This window comes from Seriola aureovittata, chromosome 23 (assembly GCF_021018895.1).
Source record: "Seriola aureovittata isolate HTS-2021-v1 ecotype China chromosome 23, ASM2101889v1, whole genome shotgun sequence".
NCBI classification, from domain to species: Eukaryota; Metazoa; Chordata; class Actinopteri; order Carangiformes; family Carangidae; genus Seriola; species Seriola aureovittata.
Window position 1 is genome coordinate 3466880 of NC_079386.1, and position 25254 is coordinate 3492133.

Below are 25254 nucleotides of genomic sequence, written 5' to 3' on the forward strand. Positions count from 1 at the left end.
TGTGAGCTAATCTTCATCCTGCTAATGTACAGTGTGTTTATTTGAAAATAATGCACAGAAATGAATATTCTTCTTTTGAGAATAAAGCATTGGAAATTAAACATTTAGCCACATTAGCTCTGCAGCCTTTGTCACATCAGATGACCAGTAAATAGGGAATTGGGTGTGAAATGGTACAATTATAGCCCGTATGGCACCGCCACTAACATCTGCCTGTTTATCTGTGGCCAGGTTGAGGTGCTCAGTGTGACACAGGGATGTTTTTATTGAGCCTGTCTGCCATTTTGGGATTGTGGGAGGTGGCGTGGGCCAATAAGTGTTTCTGCAGGACCCACCGGGCACACCTGACACACCGGATTAGCCGGCCGGACGCTCCTCTGACACTTTTTGTCTGCTCTCCGTCCATCAAATGCATACATGCACAGACTCACACACACACATACACACACAGACACACACACACACGATGCACAGTGTCATGCACGTAGACAGATGTGTGCACTCTCTCACATAGAATCAGATTCAGACAAAAACGCCCACAGACACACATTCCCTGGGGACTGCAAACATCACTTCGTGGGACATCAGGAGACGTGTTGCTTTGCCGTTGAATGTGCCTGACCCGTGACGGCCATGTTTGCTGTCAACATCCTGTCTCCCCAAATCCATCACCTCGCTATGGCCTTCTGTTTATAAGCCTGCTGCTGGCAAGCCTGGTCCTTAATGGAAAGCAATTCAAACACATCTGAATCTGACAAATCTTTTGGACCAAGGCCCTAATTATAGTGTGCAGAAAGATGTGTGCGTACGAGAAAAAGATTACCCAAAGATAACCTGTCACAGTGTTTCTTGTGCACGATGACAGATTCACACTCTCTCCTCTACCTCTACTATCATTGTCCTCCTCCTCTGGGACCCCACGGTCTACAAGAGGATAAATCCCACATGTAGCTGTATGCACAAAGCATTGGACAGGGTTCAAAACTGCAATAACATCCCAAGGAGACTGCCTGATGTGGGTCACAACAGTCCTTTTAAGGAGATTTTCACAGGAAACTGCACTTCCTTGTTTTGTTAGAAGAACCAGACAAATTTGGAACCTGTACCAACTAACAGTGGGCCCCACTGGAGGTATCTTTCATGATGTCTTGTTCTATTTTCTTCTCAATCTGGCTACATTTTAAGATGTTTTCAGTGTTCCAGTGGGACAACACATCAACAACACTGTATAATATAAGCACCAAAAAAAGTGTTTTGTCCTGTTTAGAGAATCAGAAGATGTCTAACTCTCCCTGGGTTACAGGAGCTTGTTTCAACAAGGGAGCTCTCACTTTTCTCTTTCCCCTCTCCACAAAATATAACGTCACACCTCCTGGCTCAGTTAGGAAGTGGCCCCCCCCCATCCCTCACACACTCTCTCCCTTACGTATTCCTCCGCCCTCTTGTGCCTCAGTCTCATCCGAGGTTTTGCTTTCCTAATGTGTAACATCTCTGTTTCCCCAGGATGCCGCCCCACCAGACGACGACGACTGGAACCTTCAAAGCGGGTGCCGGAGCCATCAAAGCTGGCGCCCAAAAATAGTTTGAGTGTAACTAGCTCACATAAATGAATCAAAGCTATTCTGAAACTAACCAGCTAGCCCCCTCCTTTCTTCTTCTTCATCCATTTCCTTTCCTTAGTCCCTATAGTCTCCTAAAAATTCAGACGGGCTCCAACCCCTTGCAGACAAACATAAAACTCATCAAGTAAACTAACAAACAACAAAATAACACTCTTCAATTCTTGATCAGAAGAGGAAAAGGAAAGAAATGTTTGACTAAGACAACAACAACAACAAAGAGGGCGGAAGGGAGGAATAAAAAGAATATAATATGGGCTGTGCATTAATGTTTCTTGATGAAACAAAACATAGATTTGGATGATGACACTCACTTGCCAGTGTTAACAGGCGGCTCTGATGTTATCTTCTAAGCGGTTAGTGCGATTGTTAGTTGAAGGCTCCCCTTTGGAGCTTGTGCTGTAGCGAAAAGGGCTGCATTTCCATCATAATAACAACTGAAAAGAGTGAACTGTCACAGGGCGCTTCCTCCTCTGGCTGTGATGCATGCCCCTCAGTCCAGCCTCACTGTGCTGATGGATGAGCAAGAGAATACGCTTCCCTCAATGCCAAAACACAGCCTCAAAATATGGGATCACTGCTGTGACAGAGAATGTCACAGTCCCACTGCTCTATATGTCAACTGGAGTAAATATCATGGCCACATTAGCAGCACTCTCCCTGTTGTGTGAACAATGACGATACATAGACAGTGCTTTTAGACAATGGAGATGGAACACGTTGACTTCAGCGGGGGATGGAGATTTACAGAATAAAAACAGATATATGATTGTACCAGACCCTCAAAGCTTTGAAAAACTCCTCTATTTTAATATTCAGGTTATTAGTTTTCCATTTGATCATTAATACCTAACACTGGCAGGCAGCAGCCTGGTGTTTACCAAATGCAAAGTCATGATGGGAACAGAATACGTCCTCCTTTGAACAACCATGAACAAAGGGGAAACACAATGGAGAGAGAAATTAAGAGAGTGTTTCTGCAAGACTAAAAATAGCCTCATAATTCAGGCCGAAATAGAATTTCATGATTATGGTGAAACAACAAGCGGAGGAATTAGCACACTCCCAGCAGTGACTCATCGGGTATTTGCCCTCATTTAAAGTCTGTATGTGTAATGATGTTGTGACTGTGTTTATCTTGGAGCAGAGGCATGACTTCTAAACACCTTCACATACTTTCCCAGTGTGAAGTGTCCTCTCTCTATCCTGCTCCAAAACCCCCCATGCTTACCAACCATACCTGACTGGCATATTCACATTGTACTGGCCTCGACTCAGCGCTGACTTTCACAGCACCAGGAGCTACAGTAGCAGACTCGCTGCAGAGAGCTGGATGCTCTTACATGGGAGATTGCTTGCCTGAGAGAGGCTGTTTGGCTGTTCCTGCTTTTTAGACCAGAACCTGACTTAATCACCTAGAATAATGCAGGCACGCTCTAAATATGAATGTCATGATAAATAAACCAGAGGCCTTACAGAATGTTCTATAAAAATCCCTTTTAGAGGCACATGGGAGGCCGAATTAATGAATACTTTTTTCCTTTTTCCAAAGCTCCTTCTTTCTCTCTCCACTGTGTTACCCAGTTTATTTGAGAATTCAGACTGTGAAGCTTCTAATCAAACACTGATAGCCCCTCCCTCCCTCAGTCCCAAGATTCCCCTGTTCCTACCTGAGGGGAAACGTTCGATGACGGGCTGGTTGTCCACCTGTAGTGTGGCGTTGCCACCACTGCGTGTGAATCGCACCACATGGTATTTGCCGTCGCTCACCATCACCGCGCTCTCCTCGATGGTTATGTCGTCCGTTCCCACGTTGAAGATCACGCCGATCTTTCCCCGTTCCTACAGACAGAGGACAAAAGACCACATTGTGAGGACACTGCACAAAGACAAAGACATGAAATCCCATGAAACTTGAAGTTCCTATAAAACTGTTACTTTCTGGAGGTAGGTGTAACTGAAAAAGTCAAACAAGAGTCATCCCAAGTTTTTGCTTTCTGCCCATCCAATTAAATCACACTGCCTTTCTCTACCTAACCGGGGTCACTGGTTAACACTTAAAATCAACCCAACACTAATTAATTGCTCCAACATCCTTCTTCAAAAGGAAACACAATACATCAAGGAAGTTTTTGCCACTTTTTCATCCATGCAGGATGAATTGTGACATATATGTGCCAAAAAGTGCAGTTCCTTGAAAGCAACTAGAGTCTGGCTCCAACAGTGAGTCAGTCCCCATAGACTCCCATGTTAAATGTCCAACTTTACAGCAGAAATAAACATATTTACAGCCTGGCACAAAAACTGTTTTGGTCTCTAGAGATAATTTCCTCCTTCATGACACCTGTACAGTGGGTGAATTTTTATACAGCCCTCCTGTTTAAATTTTATTATGGCTCAACTCCACACACACACACACACACACACACACACACACACACACACACACACACACACACACACACACACACACACACACACACACACCATCTCTAGAGTTAGGGGCGGAGTCAGGCACTGCAAAGATGGCGATGGCGGCACAGCTCTCTCTGAGCTTCACAAACGGCTCTTCAGAAACCTGCGGGTGACGTCACAGAGGCTACATCCATCTTTATTTACAGTCTGTGGTTAGCGTGCTGAAGTCTGCATCTTGCTAAAAGCACTAATGCGTCCACATGCGTATGTAGCATTGCGCATACAGCCTTGCAGAGCGTGGCCATAAATGGATCCAATTTGGCGTTGTAGAAAATTTTTCAACTACAACAAAAAGATTTAACACAAACCTAAAACCACATTCCTTCATTACTCACCCTCTCTGCTCGTACTGTGAGCATCAGATCTCACACACATCAGCCTGGTAAAGAACAGAGTACTTGTTGAGGACTCAGGCACCTTCAGCATTCATCAACCTGGTGACCCCCTCCCCTCCCCCATCTATTAGTGTTGACAGCCGCCCACTGCTTCGAGTTTATTACAGTCAACCGCCTACTCTACTCTCATCTCCCGCCATCTCTTTCCTCTCCCTCTGTGGTTCCCGTCCTCAGTCCCAGGAAAGGTCAAAGTCATTTACAGAGTTACAGTCTGCCGGAGAGGCACAGAACGAGGGTGTGAGAGAGAGGGAGAAACAGAATGAGTACATATACCAGACACCACCATTACAGACAAATTCTCTGTCTGGCGGTAAATCTTCTACCGCAGTTTTGTTCAGCACACTGATAAAACCTTGTGTAAAAAAAAAAAAAAACCCAAAAAACTACCCTGCCCATATTTGCCCAATCAACAAAGTCATTCATTCCATTATCTCATTAGCTATGTGCATTTATTTTTCCACCTCCCATATTCCAAGATAGTCAGAGGTGAATGTGTGGATTTTGCTCGCAGCCGTTTTCCATTATTCATGGCTGATTAAGTATTTAAAAAAGGAAAATAACAACCCTAATGTTAACAGAACTTAAAATAGCAAGTTAATTGAGTAAATAAGTGCAGAGGTTGTGTTAATGAGCGGTATAATCACAGCCAAATTTATGTACATCCTAACCATTCTTTGGTGGCGCATAAAGTGGGTCCAGCATTTGGCCAAGGCCACAGTGTGGCTGTGGATGACAGCCGTGATTAGGCTATTAATTGAGCATGCTCAAACGGTGGCGCAAGAGGAAGCTGCTGCTGGCTGTGATTAAATGCTGTGGAGGGATCAGCAGAGTATAAGACACAGCTGAAGAGTCGGAGTAAACAAGAAGAATCAGTGTGGAAGCCGGACTGATACAGCTCAGCGCTCGCCTCCATGAAGACAGAAGAAGTTGGAGTTTCTCAGAGTGGAGCTTGATGGACTGCTCAGCAGATGATCTCACTCTGCCAAAGAGGCCTGAACGTCTCAAATGGCAAAGTGCTTCCAGCTTCTTAGGCACTTAATCAATTGATTCATGTTATGGACTGACCCCTTGCAGTCTTTCCCACCCGCTCTCCCCATGCACGCCAAAATCCAATACTGAATCTAAGGCATGATGTTGAATACTGTTGGTGAACAATTAGCGTGTGAATGAAAATTTAATCAAAGCTTTCCACTATTGATACCTTTGAGATACTGCAGCAAGAAAAACAAAATGGAGAGGGTGAGTGAAACGCTTTTGGATCGAGTGGAAATGCCAGGATCATCTCCATTACAGCCTACACACGAGCAAGCTTAGAAGAGTCATAACACCTTTGCCTGGAGAATTAATTCAATTTGCCAGGGCAAAGCAGAATGAATCCCTGCTATTATGACTGAAAAGCAGAAGGGGCGAGTGAATTTGAGTGATATTTACAGAGAGATTAGCATTTGTGTTCCGCAACATTAGGGTTCTTCCTGGTGCTGAGGGAATGTATTGAGCCCATTACGGTGGGAAGCCGGTGGGAACCAGAGCTTTTTTAAAAATGATTTTGGTGTAACGGTAATGACATTTTAATGGTCATTTCCCTTAAGCGAACATATCTCTGGAAACAGAAGGAAAAAAAAAACTCTGACTGCGAGCAGTCAAGCCTGTAACATTGAAATGAAGGGGCTGGTAGGTAACTTACAATAAGCCGTGGCTGCTCTTTAAACACCACAGCTTCTAAACTACTGCTTAGCAGCCCTTAATCTGCTGCAGCTGTCGGCTAATGTCAGGAGTAAGAATGTTACGCTTTTGCTCTTTTATCCAGAGGTTAGCTCATCTTACGTTTGTGTCTGTGGGTCAATCAGCGGTGTAGGTAGGGGGTCCACTGTAGACCAGAGGGAAAGCACTCTTTATGATACATCCAATCTCAAGTGCCCAAGGAAGCCAGCATCTCTCTGAGTTAACCTCTCTGAGGTTTAATTAAACAATCAAAGATGTTCACTGGTAGGGGCCGGGGGATATCCAGAAGACTGCACTGACTTTTGGTTTTCAAGGTTCAAGGTCCAAGGCTAACAAAGTAATCTTTGGTATCCCCAAGGGACAATTTGTTGCACAGGAAATAAATACAGTAAATACAATAATGACATGCACCAACCTACACTCAATTTACACAAGACTGTTCAAAAAACCAGTGGTAGCAGGGACAGATGAGTTTTTGGGTCTATTGGTCCTGCGTCTAGACATAATATATCTGCGACCAGGTGGGACTGACTGGACCTTTTGAATGGCTCTGGCTCTGCACAATAGTGAGAGTTCATCAAGATTAGTCCCGGGATTTTACTGCACAATCTCACTACGCCTTCCAACCTGTTTCTGTTTTCAAGGGTAAGTGTCCAAAACCAGCAGATAAAGGAAAAGGACAGACTCAGTAAAACAAGAATAAAACATTTTCATAAAAGAGCCGTCAACATTAAAACTTCTAAGCTTTCGGTAAAAGGAACATATGCTGGTGGGCCTTTCCACAAACAGCGTCAGTATTTGAGTCAAATATTAGTTTGTTGTCAATTATTGTCCCCAGATACTTGTACTGTTGGACAACTTCAACAGCCTGGCCATGAATAAAAACAGGAGGAACAGGTGGAGGCCTCGTTCTGAAGTCAATTATCATTTCTTCTGTTTTAGACACGTTAATGTTGCAGCGCTGAGTTTCGCTGAGAAAGGTTTTATCTGATGTGAAAAGAATGCTAGTTAGGAAGAGAATCCTCTCTTGAATATTGTTAAATTATATTACTTAAGCACAATATTGCTGTCCTTGCCAAATATCTAAGATCTGAGTACAACAAAAAACAATGTTTTTCACAGAGCAGAAACTGCTGATCAGCTTGTCACACAACAGCAAGTTGACAACAGACAAGGAAAAATAAAAACGTTTGTGTAATCCTCTCATTAGAGTCTCTCCTTCCAAAAACAGACAAAAAGACAAAAAAAAAAAAGAGAAAGTGCAGCGCTGGAATACAGAGAGCATTTACATCCGAAATATTTCAACATGACCTTGCAATGTGCGAGAGTGTGTCGAGGTAAATGCTGCCGCCGAGAGCGGAATGAAAATGAGGAGGCGCCAGAACAATCCTGCAGTCGGCTTGTGTGTATCAGGGTTATCAGGCAGCCTCAGAGAGCTCTCGCTGATCACGCCGAACACAAATGGAAGAGGGAGCGAGGGGGAAGAGAGTAACACTGCGCGATAAAAGACGGAGGGAGCCTTGATGATCCTCCCGGGCCTCAAGGTGCTTCGACATCTTAAAAGCACCTTGAAGATGTCAAGATCTTGTTCTCTCCCCGCTGCACACACTGGTAGTCAATTAAGAAGGGGGGAAAAAAGACAAAGGGGGGATGTGACAGCGTTTTCTGAAGGATTTGTTTCTCGGTTTCATTTCTTAACAGACAGCTTAATCATGATGCGCTTCTTCTCCGACACCCCCTACAGCTTCATCTCCACACACATCTTCCTCTTGATCTGTTTGCATTTCCTCAACGTCTTCCTGCATTTTCCCTCCCAGATCTGATACACGACTTCCAAAAAAAAAAAAAAAAAAAAAGGCAAATTAAACAGAGAAAACAACAGAGAAACAACAGAGATGCGACTGGCAGATGGACCAGAGGGTGGATTCAGCAAGACTCTGGCAGATACAGTTGTTTAAATCACTCAAGGTGTTTTGCATTTTTGCAGCATCAACGCGTTTCATTCAAACGCTGTGGAAAACACGGCTGACTGGCTCAGGAATTTGCTGATGCTGATGACTGGTTTGACGGATTTCATATTAATAGTCCCATGGGTGGTGGAAATGCAAACTATTCATCATCTTCTCTCTCATTTCCCCAATAATGATCTATCACGGGCTGTATCTGCTTGGGCCTAACTTGACACGCCAGTGTAATTTTGGAGCTGCTTAGTGAATGAATCAACCGGTGGAGCGGCATGGGCAGAGAAATGACTGATAAATAGATTTTTACTGGATGCTCCAACCAAAAGCAATCAATTTTTCCCCCTCTTTCTCTGTGGATGCAAACACATCTGACACTTCCACATGGTTTAAGGTAGCTTAATATTTCATTTAGTGTTACAGCCTCAGCAAGCAATCCAACAAACCAGCTCTCTGCACCAATGTTACATTTTATGTGCTATTTGTAGTTATTGATTGATATTGGTGGCTATCTTTCTTAGATTCCCCACAGGCTTCTGCAGCTGATCATCATAAAGTATCTCTGCATCTCCCTTTTGAGGGTAATTCAGGATCTATGCAGCTTATCAGCTTGTCAACATGTATGCATAATGCCCGCGAGTGGAGATTGGCTGCATCTGCTACAAGGAGAACAGTATAGAGGGGCTAATCTTCCACTCTGAAACTGCAGCGGTTATGTAAGAAGAAATAGGCTGTTGCATAACATGCAGACTCCTCGCCGGCTAAATCAGCCACTGCCTGTTCACCTAACGTCTTCAGAGTGTCTGTGACAGAGAGGGGGGAAGGACTAAGGGCCAACAGCCATTTTGGATCAGGATTACTGTTATCTAGAGCTCAGATTTCATGTCTTCCTTTCTCGTCATTCCCCTCAAATGACACTAGGGCTCGTGCACACAGAGATACACGTGTGTCGTTTTGGATTTGGGTGGCAGGGGGACAAAGAGGAAGGCGGTGACAAAACAGTCACTTTGCAGAGAGGTTATGCTTGGTTTCGTTTACCACACCTCCTCTCTGTTTCTGCTCCGCCAACTCATTTGTATGTGTTTGTCGTGATCTCCTGCAGTCACCTTGAGAAACTTGCCCCCCCCATCCCCTCATCTTAATGGCACTTTATCTCCCCTTCCTTACTTCCCCCAAACTCTTTTCTTTTCTTTGCCTCGTTTCAGCATCAGTGGTCACGACTATCCGTTCTTTCCTGCTCTAAAAGCGATGAGCTGCAGCTCTGATGGAGAATCAGATCTCATTGAAAAAAATCAATGAGTTAGACAAAGGTGGTGTGGGTGTATATATACTGTATGTGTGTATGTATGTATCCGTCTGAATCTGGATCTCTGATCCGAGCATGACTCACGCTGGGCTTGCTCATTTGTCCCGGAGTACACACACACTGGCAGGAAGCCAGAATGCTGCAGAGGGAAGCAGCATTTATGCTAAAGAAGTAGAGAGGGCAAAATAAATCAGCCAAAACATCATCCTCTATAATCCTGATTATGTTGTCAGATAGCAGCAAAGTCTTCATTCACCCTGTGTCAGCTTGAGTCTCAAGCACTAGAAAAACAACACACACACGCGCACACACACACACACACACACACACACACACACACACACACACACTGACTTGATTCCAGCATGATGTGCACCACTGTGACTGTTGATGGATGGTGTCCTTCAGTTCAATAACCATCAGATCTGTAAGTTTGAATCCCACCTGACCCACCTGCTCTCAGCATAAACACAAACACACATACATGAGCAAACATGAGAATGTCCTTGAGCGAGGTTAGGCTGAGCCCCCGCCACACACCAAGGCCTTGTTTACAAAGCTGGAGAGAGCTGATGGATACACACATGTAAAACGCGCGCACGCACGCACACACACACACACACACACACACACACACACACACACACACACACACACACACACAGGCAGGGCTTTGTGTATGAGTTTTCCTAGTGGCTGGGATCCAACTGATCAGACCGTGAAATGGGGCGTTGCTGTTTTGTACCTGCTGAATTTTATACTGTTGTTGTGGTACACGTGTACACAAAAAATAAAATACTAATACATGACCTTGTGAAAAGATGGTGCTGAAAACTCAGGTTTTCTCTGCTGCAAAAACATGGTTCCTTGCAGGAAATGGGCAGTGATAATGGTTGTTCCAGCCATCGTTGCATTTACAAGGTTAGAACTCACCCTCTGATCGGCGCTACTTCCTCATCCTCTCATCCTGAACTGAGGGCAGAGTGGACGCAACAGTGACTCACTATTGCAAATCAGTATTACAAGAAGGGACGGGCCATGGCTTGCTGGTTAGAATCATTAGAAGAAAAGACGTGACATAAATGGAAGCCAAAGAAGTAAAACTGACATTGCTCTCCACCACTGGAGACAACTCTAAAGGAAGAAGGTTTGATGCTGAACCCCTGTTTCTTCTAGACGGGTAAACAAACAGCTATCAATGCTAACGTTGGCTATGTCGTGATAGCAACAACTTACATATAGCACCTTTAAATCTACAGAAAAGCCTCACACAGATTTGCTCTGAGCAAATCCACTCAGTGCAGTTATTCCATTGAATTGAAGTGATTTCTGTCTGAAATTGAGCTCAGACTTGCAATGATTGATTTTTTTTGGCCACTTTGGGGCAGTGCAACAAGCTGTGAACACAACACACTGATATACTTTAAAGGTGAGAGATTACATGTCAGTTTCCTATTTACACATTCAGCAGACATCAACATTATTTGTATGTCCCATATTCACCCCAATATTTTTTGGTCTCCTGCCTTTCACTGCCATATCATATGAAAAATGAATAAATCTGAGAGATGATATTAAGGGAATGTGTCACCTTAGAGCGAAAATAGAATCATTATTTACATCTCAGACTCTCTTGCTGCCAAGAGATGTGTTAAGAAAGATTAAATTTATCAGGATGCATTAGTGAAACCTGAACATTTCAAAGAGAAAATGTTTCATGTCAAGAGCCTCTTCAAGTTGCTAACCACAGATGGATGGAGGATGAAGTAGATAAAGCAGGGAAAGGACAAATGTGGAGGATAAACAAAGCACAGACGTATGACAAATAATGGAGATGGACAGGGAGAAGCGGTGATACAAAGATATGATGAAAGAACCAGCAACAAGAAGGTAAACAGAGGAAAAAGTGGTAGGAAAGAGGGGAATGAAAGGTGGGGAGCCTCAAAGCTGAAGCTATGGGGGCGTATATGAGGGAAAGCCAGAAAAGGATCTCTGAAATCAATCTCCATCAGCCCACTCTTCATCCCTTTACCTGAAGGCCCAGACGCTGGTACATACTCAGTTTGGGTGACTACATATGGGACAAAGAGGCTTGCAGGACCAATAAAGTTTCCCATCCACCTCTTTTTTATCCTTTTTATTCAATTATCCTTTGTCTTCTTCAGCTCCAAACACTAAACACTGAAATATGGCACAAATCGCTGCATCTGCCACTAAAGCTAATTGTGCTGAACACCTTTTTAGAGACAGTGGAGCAATAACTGATGACTGACATGACATTTTATCAGTGCTGTAAGAATATTAGAAACTCATGCAAATTACCAGGACTAAAAGTAGCTTTAGCTTTTTTTTTACATCAGATTATCTTTTTTCTATCCTCGCCCAAAATATCTGTCATCATCCTATTACTCTCACAATTTAGATAGTTGATACTAAAAAGGTAAAACTGAAATAGCAATTCAGTCATTTTAAGCCATCAGGTCTTTTCTGTCTCTTAGAACCATGAGCGCTTCAAAATCAATTTTTGACTTTCTTTACCAATTAATGGATATGGTGCTAACCTTCACATGTCCTCCATTATCATTTCTCTCACTTTGGCTTTTTACCTTTCCTTTGCTTTTTTCTCCTTTCTCTCAATTTTCCAATCAGTCGCTCCCCTGAGGCTCATTACTGTTGACTAGAGTTGCTAACATGGGTTTGGTAGAATCCAATTGATCCATGTGCTGTTGTGAGTGATCTCAGATTAAAAAAAGTTGATAGTCTGGGTGCTCTGCAGCTGATGGAGAAAAGTGCATCAACTCAAAAACAAAATAGCTTTGTTGATCATCCTAAATCTAGTCAAACTGTGCAAATGAATATATGGATATTATGCTGATTTTGTCTTTTCTTTAACAGCTTTGTGCATTAACATGGGATGGGACAGTGAAGAAACCATTACATTCTGGTGCTGATCAGGTTAAAGGAGTTTTTAATCACTTTCCCCAACATTGCACTAAAAGACTTTCATCAATTTCCCATGGTAATTATCCTGATGTAAAAAAGAAAATCAAGAATATTCAGAATATAAATGGTGTTGAGATCTATGACCTTTTCCTATTTGTTGTAGATCCAGATAATAATCTGGACCTGAGAGCTGTGTAAGATTGTTTGGCCTTGGCCAAGGTTTGCGCTCTACAAGGTTCCTTTCTAGTTGGTTTGTTGGTTGTTAGTCATCAGGATTATGCATCAAGTATTGAACTGACTTGCACTAAGCTTGGTGGAGGGATGGGGCATGGACCTGGGAAGAACTTGCTACATTTTGGATCCAGGAATTTTTAAAATCACTTTCCTAAACATCGCAAGACAGGGCATTTGTCAATTTCTCAGAAAACAATATTTGGGTGTTGATGTAAAGAAAATCAGACATATTAATGGTTTTGAGATCTATGACTTTGCACAATTTGGTGCAGATCCAGATAATAATGTGGATCTCACAGACATGCCAAGGGTTGTTTGGCCTTTGCAGAGATATGCACTCCTGAGTGTCAGTGCCTGAGCCAGAACAACACCAAATAACAGGCAGTTTGAAAAGACTAAAACTGTGAAAAAACATTCTTCTGATGAATAAGACGCTCCACCTCATCAGAGCTGATGATGAATCTGGAGCGGCCTGGCTCAGCTACATGTAAGTCGAGTCCATCCATCCCCACGAAGACCTCTGACTGCAGTACATCGTCATCTGCAACTGATTAATCAATTCCCGATTCAATATCTTTGTCTTGAAGCTGAAGTATGGATAGTCACATTCAGTAACAGCATTTGTAAACATCTCAAATTAAATTTTATTTAGAGAATACTGCCACCCTAAGTCATTATCTTTTCATTAAAGTATTATATTCATAAATAGTGGCATTAAAATGTGAGACGTGAGGTGTGAACGAAAGAGATTAGCCAGATTAGTTGAGCAAACAGTGGAGAGTTAGTGTGAAAGGACAGGGTAGAGACAGACAGACAGACAAACAGCAGAGGAGACGACAGCTCCTCCGCTGTCTCTTTTCATCTACAGTTTGCACATAAGATTTGTCATGCCTGACTATACACTGCCAGAAAAAGCCGGAATGGGAGATCACTTCTTTTTGTCATTCTCTTTTTGACGGTGTGACTTTGTGTGTAGCTATGAGCGAGACATGTGTATCAATGTTTGTTTTGGTGTGTGTGTGTGTGTGTGTGTGTGTGTGTGTGTGTGTGTGTGTTGTGAAGCAGCCTGTTCCTCTCTGTTGAGGAGAAGTGAGGCAGGCAGCTGGCCGAAAATTGAAGGGAATGACTGTGACCTTCGGACGAAATCAAGAGCAAAGTGTTTTCTGTCTCCATTGTTTTCTCCACTCTCTGTCCTCACAACCTCATTTTGCCTCTCCTACTTTATCTCTTTCTTTCCTCTGCACTGCAGAACAACAGAGCTGCAAAAAAACAAAACAAAAAAAAACAAGAGCTTGAATCTGTTTACTTTTTAACTTCTCTTCCCCTTTGTGGCTCCAAACCTCCGTCGATTGAAAACAGCAATGGTACATATTGTACTGTACGATTGCCGTCTGTGGTTTGGAGTGATTTAAACAGTGCACTTTTTCCTGGCACAATAAACAAAAACCTCTCTGAAAGTAAGAGCCCTGCTGTGCCTCCATCAAAAGACCTAGAGAAGGCATGTAGCAATAAAACGCAGCATACATAAGTAATCATTACAAGACCTATATCTAAGTATGCAGTGAAAACAGCGCCTCTTTGGTCTGGACCACAGTCTGTCAGATGATCGCTCAGATTGCCCTCTTTCTAACTCCTGCTTTCTCTTCCATCATTTGGTCTCTGTTCAATTTCTCTGAGCTGCCTTTTGCGTCTCTCCATCTGTTACCCTGATAACTCTGTTTCTCTCCCATTCATCCTCTCCCTTCCCCTCTCTCCCTGCTCTCTTTTAGCTCTTTCAGTCTCTGCGGGCAGGGTGTAAGGTTGAAGCCCAGTAGAGGAGAACGGCTGCCGAGCAAACGGGCTAATATTTGCCCTGCACTAAACTGAGCAAACATGGATAAAGCGGACACAATCTCTTTCTCTGTCCCTGGCTGTCTGCCTTGTTTTCCTTTCATTCCCTTCCTGTGTCTCTGGTGCTGCTGTTAGAGCCGACTGCCGGTTAACCAACACACACTCACACACACTCACACTCACACACACACACACACTGTACACATGTTGTTTCAAAGCAAATCACTGGGTGTGGGATAAATCTGATACCGTAATCTGTTTCTGGTGTCTGTCTTTCTACATCAGTGTGTGCAGCTTATTAGGGTACACCTGTTCAATCCAATTCAACCACCCTGCAGTAAACCCTACATTTGTGAAGCTTATAATGTTCACTTCTTGCTGACAAAAGGTAAGCTCCCGACATCCAGGTGAAGTAGGAATTACATTGATAATGCAGGAAGGGGAAAATCATGATTTTTCATCCACTAGCCACATTAATTGCCAAAGCAGGAAGTAGCGTGACGTGCCCTGTATGCAGAGAGATGGTAAGTAAAGGTGCGGAGGTCAGGGTGCTGGATGGATGTCTGACTTCCATGCAGATTTTTTGTCCCGCTATACATGCAATTAATGTGAGCCTTATTATAAATGACAACCATGATCTTCTTCTGCTTTTAATTAAGTGTTCTAATTGCCTAACTTTAACCAGATCAGTTGCCATCACCGTTATATTCCTCTAACCTCAACCATGCTGTATTTGCTGTTGGCAAATATTTGGAAGCAGCAATGAAATACTATCATGTGTTGGAGTTCCCGTTCCTTGATTACTTGAATCTCATCACTTCCTACGTAAAGGTAACTGATGTAAAGAGGCACTGATTCCTATCTGATGTTAAAGCCTTAAAGCAAATTTAATAAAATATTTTTAATAGAAATAGAACTGATGTGTCAAATAGGTATTATTTCATTTTTGAGGCTATAGTTATCAGCATTAGTGCATTCTATTAAAAGGTATATCTAATCTCTCCATAGCTGGACAAACCTGGCAACTCATAACGTGTGAATTCATCAGGTCCAGGCCACCTTTACCCCCCAAGCACCTCTATTAGAGCTAGAACTACAGATCACATCTGCCGAGTGCTGCTGAAGAGCTTGTTCTGGTCATGGTTGCTGAGCAATAGCACCAGCCAACTGCAGCACTCCAGGCTGAAAACTAACCTGTCCACTTCTAACTGTCTCTGTCTGCTTAGGAAACACATGAATGAGTGTTGGCAAGTATCTGTGAGTTCGGAAGCAGTGTATAGTAGTAGCAGTATATGTGTATCGATTCTGTGTTAAATGAAAATTATGATAGAACTTGAATGACTTTTTGTTCATATTAAACATCAAATAGCAGTTGAATCTGTATATTCTGACTTCTCTCACAAAAATTATGGAATAAGCTCTTTAGAAGTTTTTTTTTGTGAAAAAAGAATCGCATGTTCACATTATTTCTGTGTCAGTGTTCAACACTTCACAGAAGTTGAAAAGTCACCTTCTCTCAACCCTAATTAGCTGAATGACTGTCAATCACATTCAAGTACGAGCAGTGTTACACATTTGGACCTTTTTGCTCTGCATAATGAAACACTTTTAAAACCCAGAATCTGAACCAGGAATTAAAGGTCCCATATTGTATAAACGGAGACTTCCATGTCTTTTTGATTATAAAGCAGGTCTAGGTTCTATAATAATACTGTGAAAGTATCAAAGCCTCAGTCCACAGAGAAATGCACGCAGCCTGTATTCAGAAACTGAGGCTTAAAACCAGCTGTCAGGACTTCTGGAACTTGTTGTGATGTCACCACTCTCAACCACGCCCTAAAGCCAAGCTCACATGGACTTACCGTCCAAACTTGCAAGATGGTTTCTCTGAGTGTTTTACCGAAAATCTGCTATATTTTTATTAGATCGCGCAGAAAACGGTGCCAAAAATATATCTTTTTGTGGATCAACACTTCAAATAAAAAAAGTGTAAAATATGAACCTTTAAAACCCGACATCTGAACCAGGAAATAAAGACTTCTAGTTTTTGTACTGTGTGAGATTTACAACAAGTGACAGCCCTCAGAAACAATTAGAATTTCTTCACTTCGCTGCCTCTTCTAAGATAAACAAAACTCACTACAAGCATGAGTGACCTTGATAAAATGAACAGTTTATACATTGTTAATAATGGTTAGTGAATGAAATTATAATGATTGTAGAATGTTTTGCAGTGTTTATGTGTGTAATTCCCTCAGCATTTTCAAGGTTGTACTCTTAAATATTTTTTATTTTAAGTATTTTTATCACATATGGGATATAGAATGCAGATAGGGATTGAAATAAAACCATGTAACAAGTTATAAAATCAATTACTCTGATTTCTCAAAATGTTGCTCAAAGGGAAAAGGTAATTTGACAATGACTGTAAAGAGACACTGTTTTACTCCACGTTATTTTATGCAAATTGAAATGATGATTATTAATCACTGCTGCAGACGATTACGACGCCTTTTAAATTCTAGCTCCTAGATCAAAAATAAATTGCTTGTATATTAAATAGCAGCTAATGATCTCATATAGGCTCAGAGCGGAGAAGTGCACACTTTAAAAATGAAACAAGTGGCACATTATCATGCGGCAAATTGCAACAGATGATGAATAATTAAATGTATAAATTACTTTCTTCTAACCTTTAGCCTGCACCTCGATGGGGTGAGTGCTTTCACAGTCATACATGACGCTGATGAAATATTTACGCTGTATTGTTGCAGTCACTCTCAGCAGAGGCATATGCATTAATATTGTACCCTATGTTGCTCTCTTACATAATTAGTGCATGAATACAGTAGACTATTATTACAAATGCCAAATCATTAAGGCGTTGTTTGTGAATCCTGTTTTTTTTTAAAGGCAGAGGTAAACAGCAGAACACTGTGCTAAAGTTGTTTGTTGTTGTTTGTTAATGTTGTTTGCGACGGGCGCGAGTGCTTGAAAATCAGCACAGTGTTTCTTCACAAGTGACAGTTACAGAGTCGAGGCTGTCTCCAGCAGTGACAGCTGGGTGCGGGTTTTGTTTACAAGGCGGCATCGCAGTGTTCAAAGACCTCAGTCTGAACTAAATGAAAAGAAAAGAGACAAAAAAAAAGAGATTTTTTTTTCCTCCTCTTCCTGAGACTTAGAGTGGAGGATGTCAGGGTGCACATCTTCTTTCTGACTGAGACCACATGATATGAAGTGACAACGTGGCAGGGCGGGACCGGACACACACATACATGGACTCTGACAACCTGCTCACACCTTCCAGCTCATTAGCAGCTCTTGTATTAGCCAGTGCAGCACAATGAATACTTGGTATATCTAACTTACACGATAAGACTAGGGCTGAATCATATGCAAAAAGAAAAACAAAATTTATGATGTGATTATTTTGGAATATATTGCAACTGTGACATGAGTAAATTTCAGTTGGAATGGTCAATGGTAAATGGACTGCACTTATATTGCGCTTTTCTAGTCTTAGAGACCACTGCTTTAATACTTGCAACATCATAGATTCATACATCACACACAGTAGACACACGCAGACTGGAGGAGCCTGAGATCGAACCACCGACTTTCTGGTTAGCGGACGACATTTACACTGAAAAACTATAAAAATGATGATGATGTGACCTCTGTTGAGTTTTGTTCCAAACAAACTTTTTCCTAACAAACTTGTTCCTTTACCTCTAGAGAATATGATTTGTGGACCAAGGCATCTCTGTAGCACCATGTTGTGACATGTTTTTCCGTTATCAAAGAAACTGCAGCTCCTGCAATTTGGATATTGCACTTTGCCATATTGCGATTTTAATAATAATTCAATTAATTGTTCAGCCCTACATAAGGCTGGTTATAAATCTTTTTCTTATGGACTTCTCTAGCCTGTGACTCAGCCTCATGCCTTTTCATTCTTATTTAAATCTTTAAAAAATAGGTCACCAACAAATAGATTTTAAAACAGTCAGTAAGGAGGAAATAGCGCATTTCTGGGAACTATTTGCAGTGGCGGATTCAGTGCATTACCACGTATTTGTGGCTGCAGAATGGTGACCGGTGAATGTTGGAATATTGTCAAAATAAACTGAGTGTGTTGATGGTAATGAAGGATCGTGTCACCCAGTGCAAAAGTAGCTCATTCATGTGTTGTTAATAGGACAACAACAGAGCTCTGAGGCACTGAGGAAGATGATGAATGGCTACAAACACAACACTTTTCAATATGACACATTTTCTTTGTACTACCAAACAGATTCGTTAAAGGGCACTTATCATTCCACTTACCTAAAAACATAAATCTCATAATTCCCAAACCCCCGTTTTCATGAAGCTTAAGCTCCTTAATGCTGACATTTAAAGCACACAACAGCACCATATATGTAATCCCTTTTTTCTCTTTCCGGCTCTGACTTTCCAAATACTGCCTGAAAATTCTCATTTTAACTGTTTTAAATATATAAAGCTAAATGTTTGTCATTTAACTGAGGAGTTGGAGAAATATTTAACACAGAATCACCATAAAAATCTGGAGCGTAGAGGATCTTGTTTGTACATGGGAAACGTGGCTTCTCCCTGTCCTATATTTTCCTTTGCTTATGTGCTACAAAGTGTATCATCAGTTCCAAGCAACACTTTATCAAATGCTGCCAGCGCTGCATTGACTTTCTTAAACTCTTATACTTGCTTATTTTCGAAGATATTTCCATTTGAATGAATGCGTGTTCGTACATGTGTGGGTGGTCAGCTCGCCAGGTGCGACCCCGCACCCCCCAGCAGGTGATAAACGCTGCTGTCTCGCCAGCTGCAGGTGCTCTTGCTGTGCCACCACGGCAACCCCGCCGTGCCAGTTCAGAGTGCCGCCGGCAGCGGTCGTCAAGCGTGATGAATCATGCGCCAAGAAAATGATAGGCCAGTGATATCAAAGAGTCACGGTGTGGCTTTCAATTTGTTTCTCCTCTCCTTGTTTAAAAAATGTTTTTTTTTGCTTTTACCTTGCTCACTATAAACACACACATATGCTGCATGTCATCACAGAACTATTCCCAGCACATACGTACATGCATACACCTACATATTCTCTTAATAGCTCACAATCATTTTGATTGTGCAGCAACAATTTTCCCCCCAAGTCTCAGTCTTTGGCACGTGCACACTCCCACTCTACACATGCATGCAGCACTGTCCTCTGCAGTCTGTCTTTAATCCAGCATATTTTCCACTACGAAGGCCAAACTTGATCAATAAAAACCAGTTTTCCATTTCAGCACTGAATCATCTGCACTCTCCAAACGTCCTCCCACGACATTTACGAGTGCTGTAAAAATAAACTCCCTACAAGGGACATCTTGTTGCCTTTCTTTCACACCCTAAAAACCCATTAACGGTTGAAATGTGAGCAGTTGAAAGGCAAACAATGAGGTGCATTTGTATGTTTTTCTTAACATTTTTGCTACAAACACAGTCACTTTCTTCTCCCGTGACCCAGTGAGCTGCAAAAGTTTTTCTTTTTATGAAACTCTGCAGACAACTTGTGCAATTTTCTCCGCATGAACTGCCCCCCCCTACAAAGCAAATATCCTGTGTCAACTGGCTTCCTTATTGTAGGTGTGTGTGCCCTGCTGGTGGCCGGCTCGTGATTTCCGTGCCAGTGGGCAAGTCCGCCTGTATCAGGTCACTGGGAAGGATGCCAGCATTAATTGCGTGCACATATGCCCACCTGACCTGTGCGGGCATGGGGCGGTGTAGATGATGGGACGGAGGCAAAAGCATAAAAGTCAGAGAGAGGTCACACCCCTCTGGCCTCTGGTATCTGGGGTCTCTGGTACTCAGGCTTGGCCCTGCTTTGTGCACACACACATACACACACATATCATCACACACAGACAGAGGGAGGAACATGGCGATAAATGTACGCTAACATATGGATATTGAGTGAACTGTGTAGGGTCGGGACTTATTAAAATGAGCGCGCACACACACATACCTAAACACACACAGCTGTCCCTCTGGACTCATGGGTTGTGTTTTTGTGTGAGCTTGAAAAAGACAAACACACACACACACACACACACACACACACACACACACACACACACACACACACACACACAGAGGATTTATGAGGCTGTGTTGTTGGTTATTTACAGGTAATGCTCCGCTTTATTTACTGTCCATAACTGTGGACTGTTGGCCTTGTTTAGCACTGCTGGGGCAGAACCACTTACTGTACTGTCAGAGCGTGCGTGTCTGTGTGTGTGTACATGTGTGTGTTGCACCCACCCACCTTGCAGCAATAAAAACCCCACCTCCCTATAAATCCAAGATGATTTAACATGAGCCCTATTTACTCTCGCTCCTCGCATGTGTCGCCTGCTTCAGCGCACATCTCCGAGGTGTAAAATATAAACGCCGCGCCTGTGCGCTCGCTCAAAGGCTGAATGAAAAAAGAAGAAATCACACATCAAACTTCAATCGCACGGCGCCCAAACAGCTTCCACTTCCCTCATTAGCGCTTTGAGGAGCGTGGGAGCGCACACGAGAGCCCCCTCACTTGACACTCACGAGGGTACCTACTCTCACCTACCTGCAGCCTTTCCCTCCAAAAACACTAACCAGACATCTCATCAGCCAATCAGGCAAACAAACCTTCCTCAGATTACTCACCTCATCACCCCCCACCAAATAAAATGTCTTCGGTGGCGGCAGAGGGATGATGGATGGACGGAGGGGGGGGGGGATGAAGGGGGGGGGGGGGGGGGGGTAAAAAGAACAGGTCCAAAGACACCTGTGTGACTTAAACTCTGAAATGTACATTCACCATTCACTGCCACATTTCATGAAAAGGAAGGAAGCAGGTAAAGTCGTGCTTTGCCCTTGAATCAGAAACACATGTAAGCTAACTGAAAGCTAAAACACCTGCATGCTAAATAAATCAGGGTGTGTTGTCCGGTTCCTGTTGAAGTTGGTTGAAAAAAAATGTCACCGAATCAACCCAAACTAAAATAAAACGAAATAATAACTAAATTCCAAGGTATACTTGGTTGTGTCTGCTCTTATTTCAACGTGTCAAATGCCTTATCAAAATGTTGCTGAATACATGTGATACCAATTCAATTCAAACACTGCTGGTTGTAACCCTACCAGCATGACTGACGGTGCTGTCGTTCAAAACATATCACATCTCAGAAAAACTCTCAGAAACCATGTTCAACATGTTGTTGGTTCTGCTGTTCATATGTAGGTCATGTGTCAGACTGAAGCAATCCCCGTGACTCCCATGATTCGGTTTGGTGTCCTTCCTATTACATGTGATGGCCCCGTGTAGGAGATGCTGTGTGAAGCTAAGAAGCCTGGACAAATAGAAAAAAAAAAAAAAGACCTCCGACTCGGGTTTATGTTCCTCTTCCTCATGTCACTGACTCCATTTTGACTGATACACGTGACCGTGCATGCGGAAAATTTTACAAGAGATTTCGTAAGGGAGCTCCTCTCCATGCAGACACACAAACACGAAAACACACATGCGATGACAGACCGTAGCTGAGTGCGCATTGATGTGGGCTGTGCGCTCTCACAGCGTGGAAATCCAAACATGCAACAACATTACTACTGCGTGTCGTGCTCAGGCTCTGGGCACAGGCATTGTGCATGCTCTCTGCTGACATCCAGAAGTAATTGAATTAGAGATTCATGAATACCTAATATTCTACAATACACAGTCGCTCTCTGCACATCCATGGTAACACCAGGGGCAATGCTTGGGCGATAATGCGGTGGCCGCTGAGTACAGTACAATATGTGCTGTGTAAAGTGGAACTAGGTTGGAAATAAAAATAAAAGTGCAGAAACACATACAACACACTCTCCTTCAAAGTCAGTTATAATGCATCACACTATAATACACTCTGTTGAACTGTCGCAGTCTCTATGACAAGTGACAGAATTTAAGAAGATGAGTGATGGGTTTTAAAATGATGCCAAAAGAATAACAGCTACAATATGGATCCCAGTGAAAAGCGACTGTAAACTGCAGAGCCACATGTGAATTGAACCTGCTTGGAAAGATACGAAAGGTAAAGCCTGAGGTGATATTTGATCAAGAGGAATAAATAACAGTCTGCACATGTTTTTAAAGTAAAAAAAAAAAGAAAAAAGTTAAGATGCAAAGACGCTAGAATCTAAGATTCAGTGTTTATTTACCCATTCTGTTGACCACTGGGGTTATGAGCTCAGTTTTGATCTTCATCTCAGAGAAACATGCCCTCCCGGACAGCTGGCTATCGACAGCACATGCATGAGTGTGTGTGTTTGTGTGTGTACTAAAGAGATAAAGACAGAAAAAAAGTGGGAATAGACTTGAGCTGACAACTCCACCAGCATGCATCATCGCCTATCTTACACACAGACCTCGCAACACCTCAACCTCCACTTCAGCCTCGAACACCTGACACTTGCCCCCCCCCGCTGCATCACCGGCTGCCTGCTTTCTCACACACACAAAGACACACACACACAGACGCACAAACATGGAGGTGGGGGAAAGGGGCGAAGGGGAAGTGACGGTGCAGCAGACATGTTACTAAAATGTGATAAGATATTAAGCAGCTTAAACTAATAAAGGCCTGTCTGCGATGTAATGTCTCAAATACAGATTTGACTGTCTCTGTTAATGAGCTAATTAAAGAACATTTACAGCATATTCTCTGTCCTTGTAACCTTGTAAGGAATCAGGGTTTTCATCGAAGTACATGAACCTTAATAAAACAAACATGGAGCCACGCACACACTTGCCCCACTTGCAAGTAGCCTACATATCCAGGGACAGGTGAAGGCTAATGGGAAAGCTTCTGCAAAGAGTAGAACAGGGGTATTTTGAGAGCTGGGGTGACAAACAGAGCCAAAAGAATATTTTTTAAAAAAGGGGACGGAGAAGGATGTGAGGAGACAAGAAGTCAGAGAGTGTAGCGCCAATGACCACGCTCTGCATCCGTTTAGCGCGACCGCGGAACAACAAACTTCTCCTCGGCTTGTTTAATTGCGGTGGCATTGGCAGACGTGTGTTTCTTTCTCATTAATCTGTTTCTTAATTACAAAGCAGAGGGAAAATGCAGAGCAGCTTCTGCCCGAGTTTCTCCTAATGAGCTTCCTCCCTTTCTTCCTCCAGCCTCCCGTCCTTTCACTTCTTTCCCTGTCTGCCTGGGTTCTCTGTTCCTCACTGCACCTGTGTCTGCCTCACTGCTGTTGTTTCATGCAAGTGCCCAGCAAACATTTGCCAAACTACAGAAACACTGCGAACTGAAAGACTTATTATGAGCATTTTCAGCTAGGTTAACAGAAACATATGACATGTTTGTCCCTATATGGCAAGAGATGTTGCCATATATGTAACCTATAAGGGGATATATTATTATCACATACATGTTATTATCATATTATTAGTTTTACTATTATTGTTATCACTGGATATATGAAGATATAAGTTTATAACATATATGAAATACCCATAGTAAAATTTGTATATGTACCTATGTAATATGTACGTACAGTCCATATGTCTACAATATAAGCATACATACATAAGTATTTGTATGGGCTACACATATATGTCAATAATTGAAATTGTGCCACGTATAAGTTTTTACATATATTTAATACATGGAAATTCAGTATCTGTACATGTATACCATTTGTGTATGGGCTGATAAATAAATACCATTTACTGATTTTCATCCGTGAAGAGAGAACGGTGGGTTTTGTTTCTGTTTTGTCTCAAGAACAAACCGGCACTTGTATCAAGTGACAGCATGTATGAAATGTCTTTTGCCTCTGTTGGACGCCTATTTACATACAAATGCTACCATTTATTATTTTTCTGTCACATCTTAATCATCAAACACTTTTCTATTTCAATTAAATATGTTCTTTTTCTCTTTTGTGTTACTGAAGCCATTTATTCAAAGTTTTCTGTTCCTATTCACCTCATTCATTTTCATAATTGCTAAATCTACATTTACATAAACACTGCCCAGCTGGTCGCCTCTCCCTGCTTCTCTTTGTGCTCGTTATTGTTTGCTTCTCACTTGAACTCTGTCGTCTTCTATTTATCTCTCTCGCAGCCTGTGTCTCGGTCGCTCCCCTCGCTCCTCTTCCTCTCTCTCTCTCTCTCTCCCTGCACTGCAAACATTAAATGATAACTCACACCCTTGTCTGCTTGGGTGTGAAAACAGCATTCTTACACAGCTAACAGCACTTCCTATAGAAGACCATTTATATTTTAAGTGGAAATCAGTGTGTGTGAGGCTTTTATTTGGCTTCAACACACTGAACAGGCATTCTATTTTTTTTTGTGGTTATGTATTTGCTGCGTCTGTGCAGTCCATTTGATCTAATAAACACAGATCTCAATTGATGATGATGAGTGTGTGTGAGTGTGTCTGTGCGTTTCCTTGATCACGGAGATAATACATAATGGAGATTGATTACTGCGGCACTGATCAAGGCAGCTGATCTGATAGGTTAGTGTGTGTCTGTCAGGGCGCAGCTGGAGATGCTTTATTGGGAGTTGTTTACATGTCAGAGGCTCGCGGCTCTCGGCTCAGTGTACATGTTTAATAGTTGGCTGTTCTGCTCTGCTTGGTAAGGCATTGACTTTCAGAAAAGTGGCAGGCAGAGACGAAGAGGCAGGGGAGAAAAAAATAAAACGCTGATTGCCGCTTCTGCCTCGAATC

The 25254-nt window shown here is 42.4% G+C and overlaps 1 protein-coding gene across 9 annotated transcripts in view; it reads right to left on the reverse strand.

The window, feature by feature from the left end:
• The window catches only part of nrxn2b (neurexin 2b), a 721062-nt gene that overhangs the window by 46933 nt on the left and 648875 nt on the right, over positions 1–25254 (reverse strand). For all 9 annotated transcript variants that reach the window (XM_056368788.1, XM_056368786.1, XM_056368783.1 and 6 more), the window contains one exon: positions 3290–3461. In XM_056368788.1, coding sequence (XP_056224763.1) covers positions 3290–3461 — 172 coding nt within the window. The remainder of the gene's footprint in view (positions 1–3289; positions 3462–25254) is intronic.